The sequence below is a fragment of the Limanda limanda genome, chromosome 1 (assembly GCF_963576545.1).
Source record: "Limanda limanda chromosome 1, fLimLim1.1, whole genome shotgun sequence".
Lineage (NCBI taxonomy): Eukaryota > Metazoa > Chordata > Actinopteri > Pleuronectiformes > Pleuronectidae > Limanda > Limanda limanda.
The window spans coordinates 17,508,547-17,521,238 of NC_083636.1; the positions used below are offsets into that span (position 1 = coordinate 17,508,547).

At 43.3% G+C, this 12,692-nt stretch overlaps 1 protein-coding gene across 2 annotated transcripts; it reads left to right on the top strand.

Moving 5' to 3' along the window:
• Positions 1 to 39: 39 nt before the first annotated feature.
• fam3c (FAM3 metabolism regulating signaling molecule C) lies at positions 40 to 7,069 on the top strand. 2 transcript variants are annotated; one of them, XM_061076678.1, is made up of 10 exons: positions 40 to 173; positions 362 to 427; positions 1,392 to 1,496; positions 2,683 to 2,709; positions 3,049 to 3,178; positions 4,037 to 4,095; positions 4,640 to 4,690; positions 4,776 to 4,860; positions 4,963 to 5,089; positions 6,035 to 7,069. In XM_061076678.1, the coding sequence occupies exons 2-10, from the start codon at positions 412 to 414 to the stop codon at positions 6,122 to 6,124; spliced, it is 690 nt and encodes a 229-aa protein (XP_060932661.1). In that variant the 5' UTR covers positions 40 to 173; positions 362 to 411; the 3' UTR covers positions 6,125 to 7,069. The 2 variants fall into 2 exon arrangements, with proteins under 2 accessions (XP_060932661.1, XP_060932653.1); XM_061076670.1 differs by having other exon boundaries at positions 379 to 427.
• Positions 7,070 to 12,692: the final 5,623 nt, after the last annotated feature.

Consider the following 12,692-nt stretch of genomic DNA (forward strand, 5'->3'; position numbering starts at 1 on the left):
AAACCGGAAGCTACGTGGATTATCCCATCTGACTGTCGGTCTCCGGTTTCTGGGTCCGAGCGGAGCATCTCTCCCCGGCGCCTCCTCTCTGCAGCTGTCAGCGGTCGGTGTGGGACCACGGAGCGCGAGGAGCCGCGCGTGCAGCCGTGGGGACCGTGAGCTTTGATCCACAGGTGAGTCAAATGACGCTGTCCATAGGCGGAAGTAGAGCCCCCCCCCCCCAGCCCCCCGGTGTGCGACGAGGAAGCCCTTTAAAGTTAGCATCCGAGCTAACACTCTGTCAACAGCTGGCTAGCTTCGTGCTGCTGCTGCGTCGCATCCCAGAATCACTTCGTTGTTTTAAAGTTTAATTCGAGTTTAGTTTCCTCTTCCCTGCAGGTTGTGAAGCTGTGACCGGAAACACGAGTGAAGATGGTCCGGGCGGCAGGTGAGTCAGTGGGGTCCCCCCCCCCCCACACACACACACACTTCCTGTTCGGTGCTTTTCATTCAGGGCCAAACTGAGGAGGGGGATAGTTCCCCCCCAAATGAGAAGTCACTCGTTATCTGCTCACTTCTGTGTCGATGGATGGTTGGGGGGGGGGGGGTTCCAGGAGTTCCAGGAGTTCCAGGAGTTCCAGGACTTCCAGGGGTGAAAACAGCGTTGCAGCCAGAATCCGATGCCATTGAAGTAACTGGGGATCGGTTCTTCCATCGTATTAAAAACCACGGTGGTGTCTACGAAGTGTCAGCAAGCACCAACCTTCAAATCCGACTGGAAACGAATTTGCATCGTGTTTTTAGCCTAAATCTCCTGAGTCACCCCCCTCACTCGACACAACGGTGAGTAGATACCAATGAGTTTACATTTTTGGGTGAACTATCCCTTTGATTGAAGTTTTTTAACTTAAACAGGGAGTGGCTTTACTTCTCATTCAGTATTTGGCCCATTCATTCCAGTATATTTGGACACGGACCAATCAGAGCCACTGTGTATCCAGGAATGTGCAGTGGTGAGGGAGCATAGATATAAAAACCATTAAAATGGTTATAGACGTTATAAACTAGAAAATCAAGATATGTGCCGTTTGCACCTGTTCATTTATGACCATTAAAAGGTTGAAGTCTTCTGCCGGCGCTTGGTGATGATGTTCATGTACATTCTGTGGACATTATACTAGGGGGCCTAGCAGAGATAGTGCAAAGAAACATTTGCATCAACACACACACACACACACACACCTCTGGAGAAACTGGGGATCCAGACCTAGAGTGCAGCACTAGTTTTAAGGAAAAGGTCTGTTTTTTCCATCCAGTGAATTTCATACAGTTGTGATCCAGCTGAGTTGAAATATCCCCGTTGGCGTTGATTCCCAGCTGATCCTTCCTCTTTGTGTCTCTTTCCCCTGCAGGTGTTCTGAAGCTGGCAGCGCTCGTCACGGCCTTCCTCTTCGCTGTCTTCCTCACTTTTCAGCTGCTGGAGACGAACATGGACTTTGATCTGAGCAGCATAATGTGTGAGTTTCACTTCTCCCTGATTGAAACTTGAAAAACTGGAAGTGGCGAGGTTCTCAATCGTGAAAGAAACATGACACTTCCTTATTGTTGTACTTTGGTGGGTATTTTGATCTTTAAAACAAGATTAGACATTCCTTTATTTTGCCACTATAGTTAACATAAACACGTATAAAATGTTTAGATTGCTCAGGAAAATGAGAATTCAACAGTTAAAGGAAGTGAAAGGGAAAGTTTGACCTTGTTAAGACCTGATATGAAGATGTGAAGGCACCTAGGATGCACTGAGGTGGTCTGATACACATGTGGCCACATTCTTTTAGCTGAGTGAACACAGTGCTCACCTGCTGCCGTTTCTTACCGGACCAAAAGTAGTTTTTGCATTTCTCTGTTTCACACGAGTTTGTGTAATTGTGACCACTGCCACGATATCTACCGACTTACATCCTGTTTCATATTAGTTCTGCATGCAGGGCATTGCTTCCGGACTCTGATCTTTCCTTCCTGAACATACAGACAAACGCACCAATTTACACGTCAGACCAGTTCAGCTTGTCTTTCCAAACAGAAATTACGTACCTGTGCTCTTTGCTTTCTTAACCAAAGCACAAGGATCTTATTTGCTCAGAGAAGGAACGTCTCCCTCAGAGCTGCGTTCAAAGAAACATTTCTGAAAATCTTCTTAAAGGTCGAGTGTCTAAGATTCAGCTGAAAGGAATCTACTGGGGCGGTGTGGCCTAGGGGGTAGAGTGGGCGTTCTCCAACAAGAAGGTTTCCGGTTCAATCCCCACTCCTCCCCATATGCATGTCTTGGCAAGATACGGAACTCCTAAATGGCCCCTCATAAATGTTGAGTGTACTAAAAAAGTAAGTCGCTTTGGACAAAAGCGTCAGCTAAATAACATGTAATGTAATATTACTGGCCGCAGGTTAATGTAAAATAATCCGGGTGATGTTTTCACTTGTGTGTTTCATCTAAATTGTACGAATCAGTTCTCTTCCCATTATATTTAAATTTTTAATTGACTTTTGAGTTTTTAATGACAACTGAAGGCTACCACATGTCCTCTTTGTGTGGAAGGGGAGGCTCAGGGGAGGGGAATTCAACGGCAACATGCAACATCACCACTAGATGTCACTGAATTCTACCCACTGAACCTTTAAACATGTGTCATTTTTGCTTTTCAGTAAGAGCTCAGCCAGCGAATGATGTCCGTAAGTACACTCAAATTATTATGAATATTTTCAGACCTCTTCTCCTTTTTCACAGTAACTTATCTCTTTTGATCAATGTTCCTCCTTTTGTTTTTGTATTTTGAAATCTCTGAATGCTAATAAAGAGCACACACAGGTAAAGTCACTACACAGTTGAAGGTGTGTGTTTGGCTCTCTGCAGTGAGTCTGTAAATAGATCTCTTCGAGTAGAGTCAGGTTGTGTCAGCGTCCATTGTTCTGTGTTCTTAGCGACCAGGCTCATGTGATTACCTGCCTACCTGTTACCTGATGTTGTGCGACCGCTTACGTGATGTGTAAATGGAGTTTTTCTCTCCACAGCAACAAAGCCAAGTGTTGTCAGGCACAAGTGCGGCATCTCCAAGTCGTGCCCACCCAAACACTTTGCCTTCAAGATGGCGAGCGGGGCAGCCAGCGTGGTCGGGCCTAAAATGTGCCTGGAGGACAAAATGTGAGTGAAGTGAGATTTGAAATCTGCAGACAAACAAAATACCTTTTTCCCTTCTTTCCTTCTTACACTGTCTCTACTTGTGGCGGTACAGGAATGGGGCAAGCCAAAGTGTTGCTGCACAAACATGTTTGTACTGTCTATTGAGGTGTGGGGATAATTATTTGAAAACTGACTGGTGCTTAGTTCAACTTGAAAGCCTCAGAATCTAAACTCAGAAACAGTTTAGGTTCTTTTAAATGCATGAATGCCATATTAATTATTGGAGAGAGAATATTAGATTATTAACGCCAGAGATGGTTATTTTCTCAGCTTTATTCCTCAGCAGAAAGATTTATGATGCTGACGCTGCTCAACCACAAAGAAGCTTTGTGACGGAAAAGCACCAACTGATGTGTTGAAAAAGAGTTTGCAGACAATGAGTTGGCTTTTCAATAATTTACCAATCACTAATCAAGTCAAAATGTCAAATATTAACCATCCACAGCTGAAAATGTAAGATTTTATCATAAAAGACCCTCTGCACCAAACCAACCAGAAAATAAAACCTGAATTGATAATGACAGCAGCTATTCTCATAGCTTTATGTGCTTTATGACACGTTTCAACACTTCTCAGTGATCTCATCCGAAAGACGCCCTGTAATGTTTCATAAAGGTGATGAATCACAGAAATTCTCAGAGCTGCTGCTCAATGAAACAAATCACCAGTGTTATACTTTACCTTGAGTCCTTATGTCAGCACTTAGAAGCAGGAGGGAAACATTTATGTCACGCTCTAATGTTGTTTTACGCTGCCATTTCTAAGCTTTAAAATAATGTATATGTATGACTCTAACTCCTCTTCTGCTCCTTGTTGCAGACTGATGAGCGCCGTGAAGAACAATGTAGGGAGAGGACTCAACATCGCCCTCGTTGATGGTAATCTTATCAGTTCCACACCCTCACAGTCTATAAGCCACACAAACACAGCAGTGACTGGCAGTGATGTTATACTGCCGTCACAGCAGAGGGGCTACGTACTGTACGTTGAGCAGAGAGGTGATCCTATACTTAACAGCAGTGCGTCACTGACGAGACTTTGGACCCAATGTGTATGGGGATGCTCATCATTAGGTTTTAAAGCTACAGCTGCTTTGTAAAATGTCCTTGAATCTGGACGAATGTAAATATCTGAGGTGTCATACATGTAGAAAACGGGGTTTGAAGATGTCAACTTGGAAAAGGCATGAAATTCAGAGCTTTCAGCAATAAGCCCAAAATATAAACACTCAATTTCCACAGCAGAATTTACACGTCATGTGCTGCTTACTGCATCCTCTGCCTAGATGTCAACCCTTGCCTGAATGTGCCGGACATTTTTCCTGTTATTGTGAACCTGATATTCTCTGCAGTTCATGTCGGAAACTGCTCTTGTTTCATGGACATGAGATTTAAAGTCAAATGGAATATTCTTACTTCACAGCGAAAACGGGGCAGGGAGGCAAGACGGCGAGCTTTGATTTGTGGGCAGGAGGTGAGTAGAATTCGGGGAGTTTCAATTTTTTTTGCCATTTAAAAACAAAGTACATGTTGTGGTAACTGTGTGTAACCTTGTGTAGATGTGGCTCCCTTCATCAAATTCCTGAATGAAATTGAAGACGGGACAATCGTGTTGATTGCTTCTTTTGACGACAGCTCAACAAAGTAAGAACCATTTAGGTTCACATGATCAATTTGAAATTGCTTAAGTCTTCTCTCGGTATTGATTGTGTGGCTGTGAAATAATTGTCTTCTTTTGTTGTGTAGACTTACTGTTGAAGCCAGGAAACTAATAGCTGATCTGGGCAGCTCGGAAATTCATAACTTGGGCTTCCGCGATAACTGGATCTTTGTAGGAGGGAAAGGCATCAAAACCAAGAGTCCGTTTGAGCAGGTAACACCCCCCCCCACACACACACACACACACACACACACACAAACAAACTCGAATGATACTCTGCAGAGTGTCCTCTGCAAAGTGTCGACTCTCCACCTGAATCAAGTTGTTCAAACAATTGAACCTTTATCGTTCTGTAGTTTTTGCAAAAGCCTCCACACAGGCAGACCCACAGCAATGAAAACATCACATATTTGTAACAAAAGTTTATTTGTATTCTTTTGACTTGACGGGAACAAGATGTTCAGCTTAACATGAGATAAAATTCTTAAGCTTGTCTACCTCAAAACTTCCTGAAATACTGGTTGTTCTTTAACGCTCTGATCTGTTTGTTTAGCTCAGGGGAACTTTGTGTGTTTGCTGTGAAGCCTGGTCAGCAAAGAGGAAAGTGAACTCGGAACAAGATTATGAAATGATAGATATGTGACTCAACATTTCATCTGCGGATCCTGATGATTATCTTATCTGCTTTCTGAATGCTTTCATTTAAAGAGCTCGTCATACTTGTCTCTGTAATTTATTAGTTCCTCCCTAACAGCGAGTACAACATTGTCCTTTATTAGATTGTAGAACACGACACATAAACTCTGTCATGCCTTTAGGGCCAGTGTGTGCATCTTGACTTTGTGTCAGTCTCCAGAATACACATTACAAACGCCTTGGGTGTGTTTTTATGAACACAATATGAATAAGAGGGTGTGACGCTCGTCTCTTCTTCCCTTTTACTCTGCACTTCCTTGTTTAACTATGGCGATGTTAAATGCCGGCTGAGCAGGCAACAAAAACACAACACTTATTCTTTAAATGCATTGTTCTTTCTGTAATTACTAGTTATTGTTGATGTGAGCTCACCAGGACATCCTATCTGTTGATTATTAAGACAATGCAGGTTTATCTGGTGTTCAACAAAAACAAGGGTGTGTGTTGTGTTTCCCTCCTCAGCATTTAAAGAACAATGCGGAGACCAACAAATTTGAGGGCTGGCCCGAGGTGCTGGAGATGGAAGGCTGCATACCACAGAGACAAGACTGAGGACCCACCGCATTTACTGTTGCCCTCCGTCCGACACCCTCTCCAGACATTGCTGTCCTCACCAGACTGAGAACTTTGATTCAGATTTACGCAGACTAACATCCCTCCAGAAGTGCTGCCTTGAAACTTCAGTCTGTCCTGACCTCTGACCTTCTTCAATTTCTCCTTATGCTTGGAAACCGTAACATAAACGCCTGTAGGGGGCCGGTAACTGCAGCGTTATTAGGTAGAGAGCACTGATTGGACAGACCTTTGATTATTTGCATTCAATCACACTCTGTATTTATAATGTCCACAGACCGAGCGTCATAGCGTGTTGCATAATGCACTGCTGTTAATGGTAACGGTTGTGATAGTCCATTATTAGTATATGTATTTGTTATTTGTGTGGGAGCGGGGGTGTAGGGTTGAGTAAGGGAGGCGGCCTCTCGTTATGATATAATTATCAAATGCACCAAATTCACTGTGAAATTTGTAAATATGTCTTTAGAGGAGGAACCAGCTTTGAAAGATCCTCATTTAATGAACATTGTAATAATAATATAATTTCTTTAAATAAATGATATTGTTAATAATATACTTGTGTGTTTGTTACAAAGTGATTCTTTTGATTTATTTTCTCATCATTTAAGCTGATCTATGGGTTTTTGTGATCATCAGCTGCAGAGCTCAAGTCCCATCACTCACCCGCTGTATCAATATCAGTAAACCAATCAATACTCAATACTTTCAAACCCCTGAATAAGCTGTTGGCGTCTTCAGGCTGCAGCTTGTGTAGTTTAAAGGAAAATCTTTACATCGTAGACTATGTATATGTATATATGTATATATATGGACAACTGGCTTCAGTTTGGTGTCATAAACCCTGTCCTCAATGTTAGTGGATGGGATATGAACCAAACTAAGTACACTTTAAATAAATTTTGTCCACCGGCCTTAGATGAAGTTTGTGTGCAGCGTTTGTTTTGTTTTTGTGATCCAGTGATTTCAACACTTTACCGTCACTTGTATGTCACCTTTCGTATAGAGATATCAGATCGGGAATATATATTTTCTGTGCCATAGAAGTTTAATCTAAACTACTTAAAGGGAAATCGCAGATGTGTTTTCTAATTGAACTGAGCTGGAGCATAACAACGTCTGTTCTTTAAATTGAGAGACAGGGGGCGCCATTGCCTCATTTATAACACCCTGCGTGGCCTGAGGTTTTCAATCAGTCCACGTTGTGCCTCAGTTATAACGAACATTAAATATTAACCAGGAGCGTGTTTCCTTATCATCAATGTGTTTTTTTAATTATCATGAATTTATCAGCAGAATAAAACATCAGCCCACGAATGAAAGAATCAGCACAAGTGTGAGGCCTGTTTAATAAAAGGAATCGGGTTCAATTGAAGTGATCCTTTGATGTAAGACTACTGTATAATTCATAATTCATAGAATAATGATCAGGGACATATGCTGTGAACATCCCGGCGACAGTGTTTGAAATTTCTTTGTCTCCTTTAATCTGTGTTTGTATTTGTGTGTCTACAGCTTTTATTTTGAAACATTATAGAGAATTTATAGTATAGGGACAACATACACCCCCACGACTTCCATGTTGTGTAGGGGGTGCTCTCGAGGGAGTCCAGAGTTAATGGTGGCCTATGGAGTTGTTGCCCCAAATATGATATCGATTCAAGGTGCAGAACCAATAGATATATTTCTATTAGATTATATTTGCACCTTTTCAATCGTGGTGAACTATGTGTCTGTTGATATTTGTGATGTATTGTTAAAAATACCTAAATCCTTCAATGACCAATCCAGATATATAATCAATACTATGTGTATCGAGCTCGCTGCTGCCCTCCAGGGGAATTTCAAACCTTGCATAATGTTATGGGAACGTTTTTTCCTGACCTACTCAAAATGTATTGATACCTCAGTCTCAAGCCACCGTACAGTAATCCAAACATTTCTGATATGTACTTTCACTATCACCTGTGTATTTCTACTCACTTAGAAACACACACACGCTCATGTAAACACACGCGGGCCTCACAGGGAACTGTTGGTAGCACATGACCCCTCGTGGTTGGTCCCTCTGCCAGTGGAGAGGCCTTTAGAGTTCCCATCGCCGCACAGCTCTTCCTTATTCCCCGCAAAAACAAAAAAACAGAAACGCTTTGGTGCTCCCCCCTCCGATCCGACGCGACGTCCCTCTGACTGTCCCCGTGTGCCTTTATGTAAGGGAGAGCATGTGTTCGGCAGCTGCTGCAGCGTCCTGTCAGTTTGAGATGTATATGTGCTTGTGTGTGTGCGTTGATGTTCCGTGTAGGCCGAGCCTCCTCTGAGCTCTGTGCGCTGCTGAAGACGGGGGTGTAGGAGTGAACCGTCTCCAGCTCGTCTTATATAAGGCACGCTATATGATGCATTATGTATCAGCGGAGAATATTTCCCATCGCTTAACCCTCTGATGATGAGACATCTTGTGGGAGCCCGCGGCCTCGGGACTGTGAGGATAACGCGCTCTCACAAAACCGACGAAGGATGGTGATGTTTTTGTTGTGGATGAAAAAAAAGCAAGTGGAGTTTCGTTCCTGTTCTTTCTCTCCCTTCTGCCTGCTTCCCAAAATAAATCTGTACTTTAAACAAAGCTGCTCGCCTCTCAAAGAAACTCCGAGCAGCTCAGCTTGCCTGTTCCCAGTTGCCTGAGTGTGTGGCCTTTGACCTCTGACCTTTCAACCTTCTCGACCAGGTTTCTTTTGTTTGCTGCAAAACAAGAAACAGCTCAGCTCCTCCGATTAGTCCGTGAACCTCGCTAAAGAAAATGTGAAGTCTTTATCTGCAGTATAAGTAAATTATTCAAGCTTAGCGGTTTTTTAAAAGGAAGGTAGAACCATGTTCTCATGGATGTTGATTGTCAATCACCCTTATATGAAGTTTGTTTGCAGCTTTTGTTTTGTATTTTTGATTCTGCTCGTTTTTTCTTTATTTACATTATCTGTGAACATGATTTGCTCCTGAGTTATGTTGAGAGATTGTCATCGGCAAAGATGCTGAAGAATGACGTTATCTAACTAGGTCTTTTGTTGTTGTTTTGATTGAGAGCCCCCTAGTGGCCAAAGTTACATTTTGTATCTTTAAAAGATCTTGGTCCCTAAATAATAGGAACTTCTTCAATTGACATGAAGTTTCACACACACGGTCACTCAGAAATTCCAGTTCTGGACAAAGCTTGTTTCATCATACAATCTGCAGGCCTTTGTTAGGTGTTCTGACATTACTTTGCTCATTTATCTTGACCTATATCACAGTGTGACATGCAAAGAAACTATAATTTTGTCATCAGTCTAAACACCACCTTCAAATTACTGCCGTCTTTTCCATGAGTTTGTATTTTCAACATTCCTCCTTTAAGGGCTTTTAAATGTCAAATCAAAACCTGCATGTTCCCTCCAGGCCTCAAGATAAGGTACGAAGCTCCCGGATTAGGGTGCAGCCTCCACTGTTATTTGTATGGTGAGACCACTCCCCCACTCCCCCACTCCCCCAGTCTGTGTCTTATCTGATACTGGAACCCAAACAGGCCCAGGCCTCCATCTCCCTTTTTTCCCCTCTACAAAAGTTTCTTTCAGGCTCCTCAACCCCCACCCTTGACCCGCTCAATCCCCCCTTGTCAATTTAAGCAGTGACCTCAGTGCCCTTGCTTTTCGCTTCACCTCCAATTCACACACACACACACACACACACACACACACACACACACACACACACACACGCAAACATACACACACACACACACACACACACACACAGACACACACACACACACACACAGACACACACATACTACAGACACACACAGCTGTGTTTATACTCTGCGGGACTGTGGGAACTTCCTGCTGACCTCAGCAGAGACAGACAAACGAAGCGCCGGCCGCAGACACTCGGCCGGATCGATTGCTGATGACGATCGATGCATAAACGAAAACACAAACAATGGCCAGACGCACGTAGACACTCAGGACAGACCAGGGTCGATAGAACGATCTGCACAAAGGATCATATATATTTTCCCTTCTGTTTTAAAAACAAGCTCCGTCCATGAGACCTACGTTTTACAAAATATCTCTATCTAGACGAGAAGAAGGAAATGACTACAAACACTCATACATACATTCACCAGTTTGTGTCGATTACGTGCACATCAACTAGCCGTCCAACACCAGAGAAGAATGTTGTTGTGTAAATAATAGTGGGTGAGGCAGAGGCCTATGAATGTCAGTGATGTGATGCAGTGACGCTAAATTTAGCTGCAAACCTGTAATTAGACCAAGCAGTGCTAACCACACATAAGGAAAACGTCATATAGCCACCGTTGTTGTTGTTGTTGTTGTTTCTGGTGCATGTTCATCACACAAAGCAACAGTCAAACATGCTCAAAATGCTCAAATACACAGGAAAAAGTTTGTTTAGCTAAATATCTGCATTTGTGTGATCAGGGCGGCGGACCAGAACCTGTCTGAACATCTCTGAGGGAGAGTCTGAGTTGTTTTAACTCACAGGTTTATCTTTCACTGTAAACCTGAAAAAGCTGTAACATTAATAACACGCTAAGCGTTGAGACGACACTGACCTTTTCACCCTCGCTAATGGATAACACGGCTCACACACACGGTCCCTCTGGTTACGTCGCTAAAACAAAGCTCTCATTCACAGTCGTCCCTCTGACTTTCTGTCGCGCGGGGTCGGGAAGTCCAGGTGGATCCGATCGCTGTAGCTGGAAAACAGACACTTCTCGTTTTAGACACACTCTCAACTGGACTGGTGTAAAAACAATGAACCAGTTTGAATGTATGACTTCCCCAGTTTGTAGTAATACAAAACTATTCTCTTCTTGTTTTTAGTTCAGACTGAGTTGTCACAACAGTATCACTTCCTCAAACTGGGGTAATTTCCAACACTAGTTTTACAGGTACAATTCTTTGTTGTTCATAGTGTCGGGTGGACACTTTTAATTTTCACATTCAGATCTTTGCCTTTTTAGTTTGGCTCAGTCTGACTCAGTTTCCAACTTTTCATCCACCTCAGTTTCCACGTGGGTCCAGGCAGAGACGTTACAGCACATTAAAGCCGCCCGGAAGAACATTGAAGTCTGCTTCATTCATTAGAAACCGTCTAGACAACACTCTCTCCATTACTTTCCTCCAGTTGAGCTCCATCACTCCTGGAGCTGGGATTCCTCTCCACGCTGATGAAGCAGCTCACATGACGCTCAGGTTACCTCCTCCTTTGCATCACCGGTATTAAGTGGCTGCGCCCGTTCATTTAGGCCTTCTTATTCTGGAGCCTATAAAGCAAGTGGAATAATAACTATGTGAAACCTGCTGAGGGAGCCGGACGACGCTCTCCTCCGGCATCGACCACGTTCCGGGCGATAGATTCAGCCACGTGAGAAAGTTTCTGCCCCAACAGAATCAATGCCTTTGACGAGAGTTATTGCACCGTTATATAAATGCATGTGGCATAACAAGTATCAGCATGATTACACGCTCTGTCGTGGAGCCATAACTGGATGGTACTGAGAGACGAGTGAGGGCATGAAAATTACGCTCTATTTTTCTGGTAAGCCTGTGCAGCCTTTTTCCCATAAATACAGGCACCTCATAAATTCCACTGCATCAATTTGCATCCTGCGTGCCCTTCGCTCCACAACACATACTGAAGTAAGCCATAAAGATCCCAAATTATTAACAACACTGCTCTCAGTGGTTTGAATGTAAGTATCACAGCGTCTTCCTGGTGTGTTTAGAGATATTGATCTTTTGCACAGAGGCAGAGTTTTATTATCATGACTCAGTGCTGTGTAAAATACAGAAGTTGCAGCCTATGCTAGATTCTTGTAGGCTGTTGTAATGCTTATTCTTGCATTCTTTCTCTCATTCTTATACTTTGTGCTGGGGTGGAAGGCAGCAAGAAGGTTCCTGCTTCAAATTCTGGTTCGGCTGGAGTTTGCATTTTCTCCCCATGTCTGTGCAGGTTTTCTCCCACAATCCAGAGACCTACAGATTGGGGTCAGGTTAACTGGAGACTGATAGTGATGGTTGTTTCTCTCTTTATGTTGAACAAGACTCCAAATATCCTCTCCTGTGTTCTTTTACTGGAGTTTGTTGAGCTGGATATGGTTGAACTTTACACAGTTTTCCTGCACAAGCGGCCTTGAACGTTAACTCAGAAACAGACTCTGAGGCCGTGTTGACTACCAAAAAACAACTTTTGCAGGGAAGGCTCTAGACGAAGGTGCGGCCTGACACCACGTCCTGGATCTGCAGCGGGTTGAGGCTCAGCAGCGAGTGTTGGATGAAGTCCAGTAGACCAGAGACAGGTACACAGTTCGCTGCACTAATACAAAGCATGTGGAAGTTGTGCAATATCACTGCACTGAAATGTTTTCCACACAGTGATCTTTTAAATCCTGGAAATAGAAACGAACAAATGGCACCGAGTGACCATCTTTATCAGCTCAGCATCTGAGGTCGAACCTGAAACTGTTTAGAATCCACACAATGTGTGTTTAACT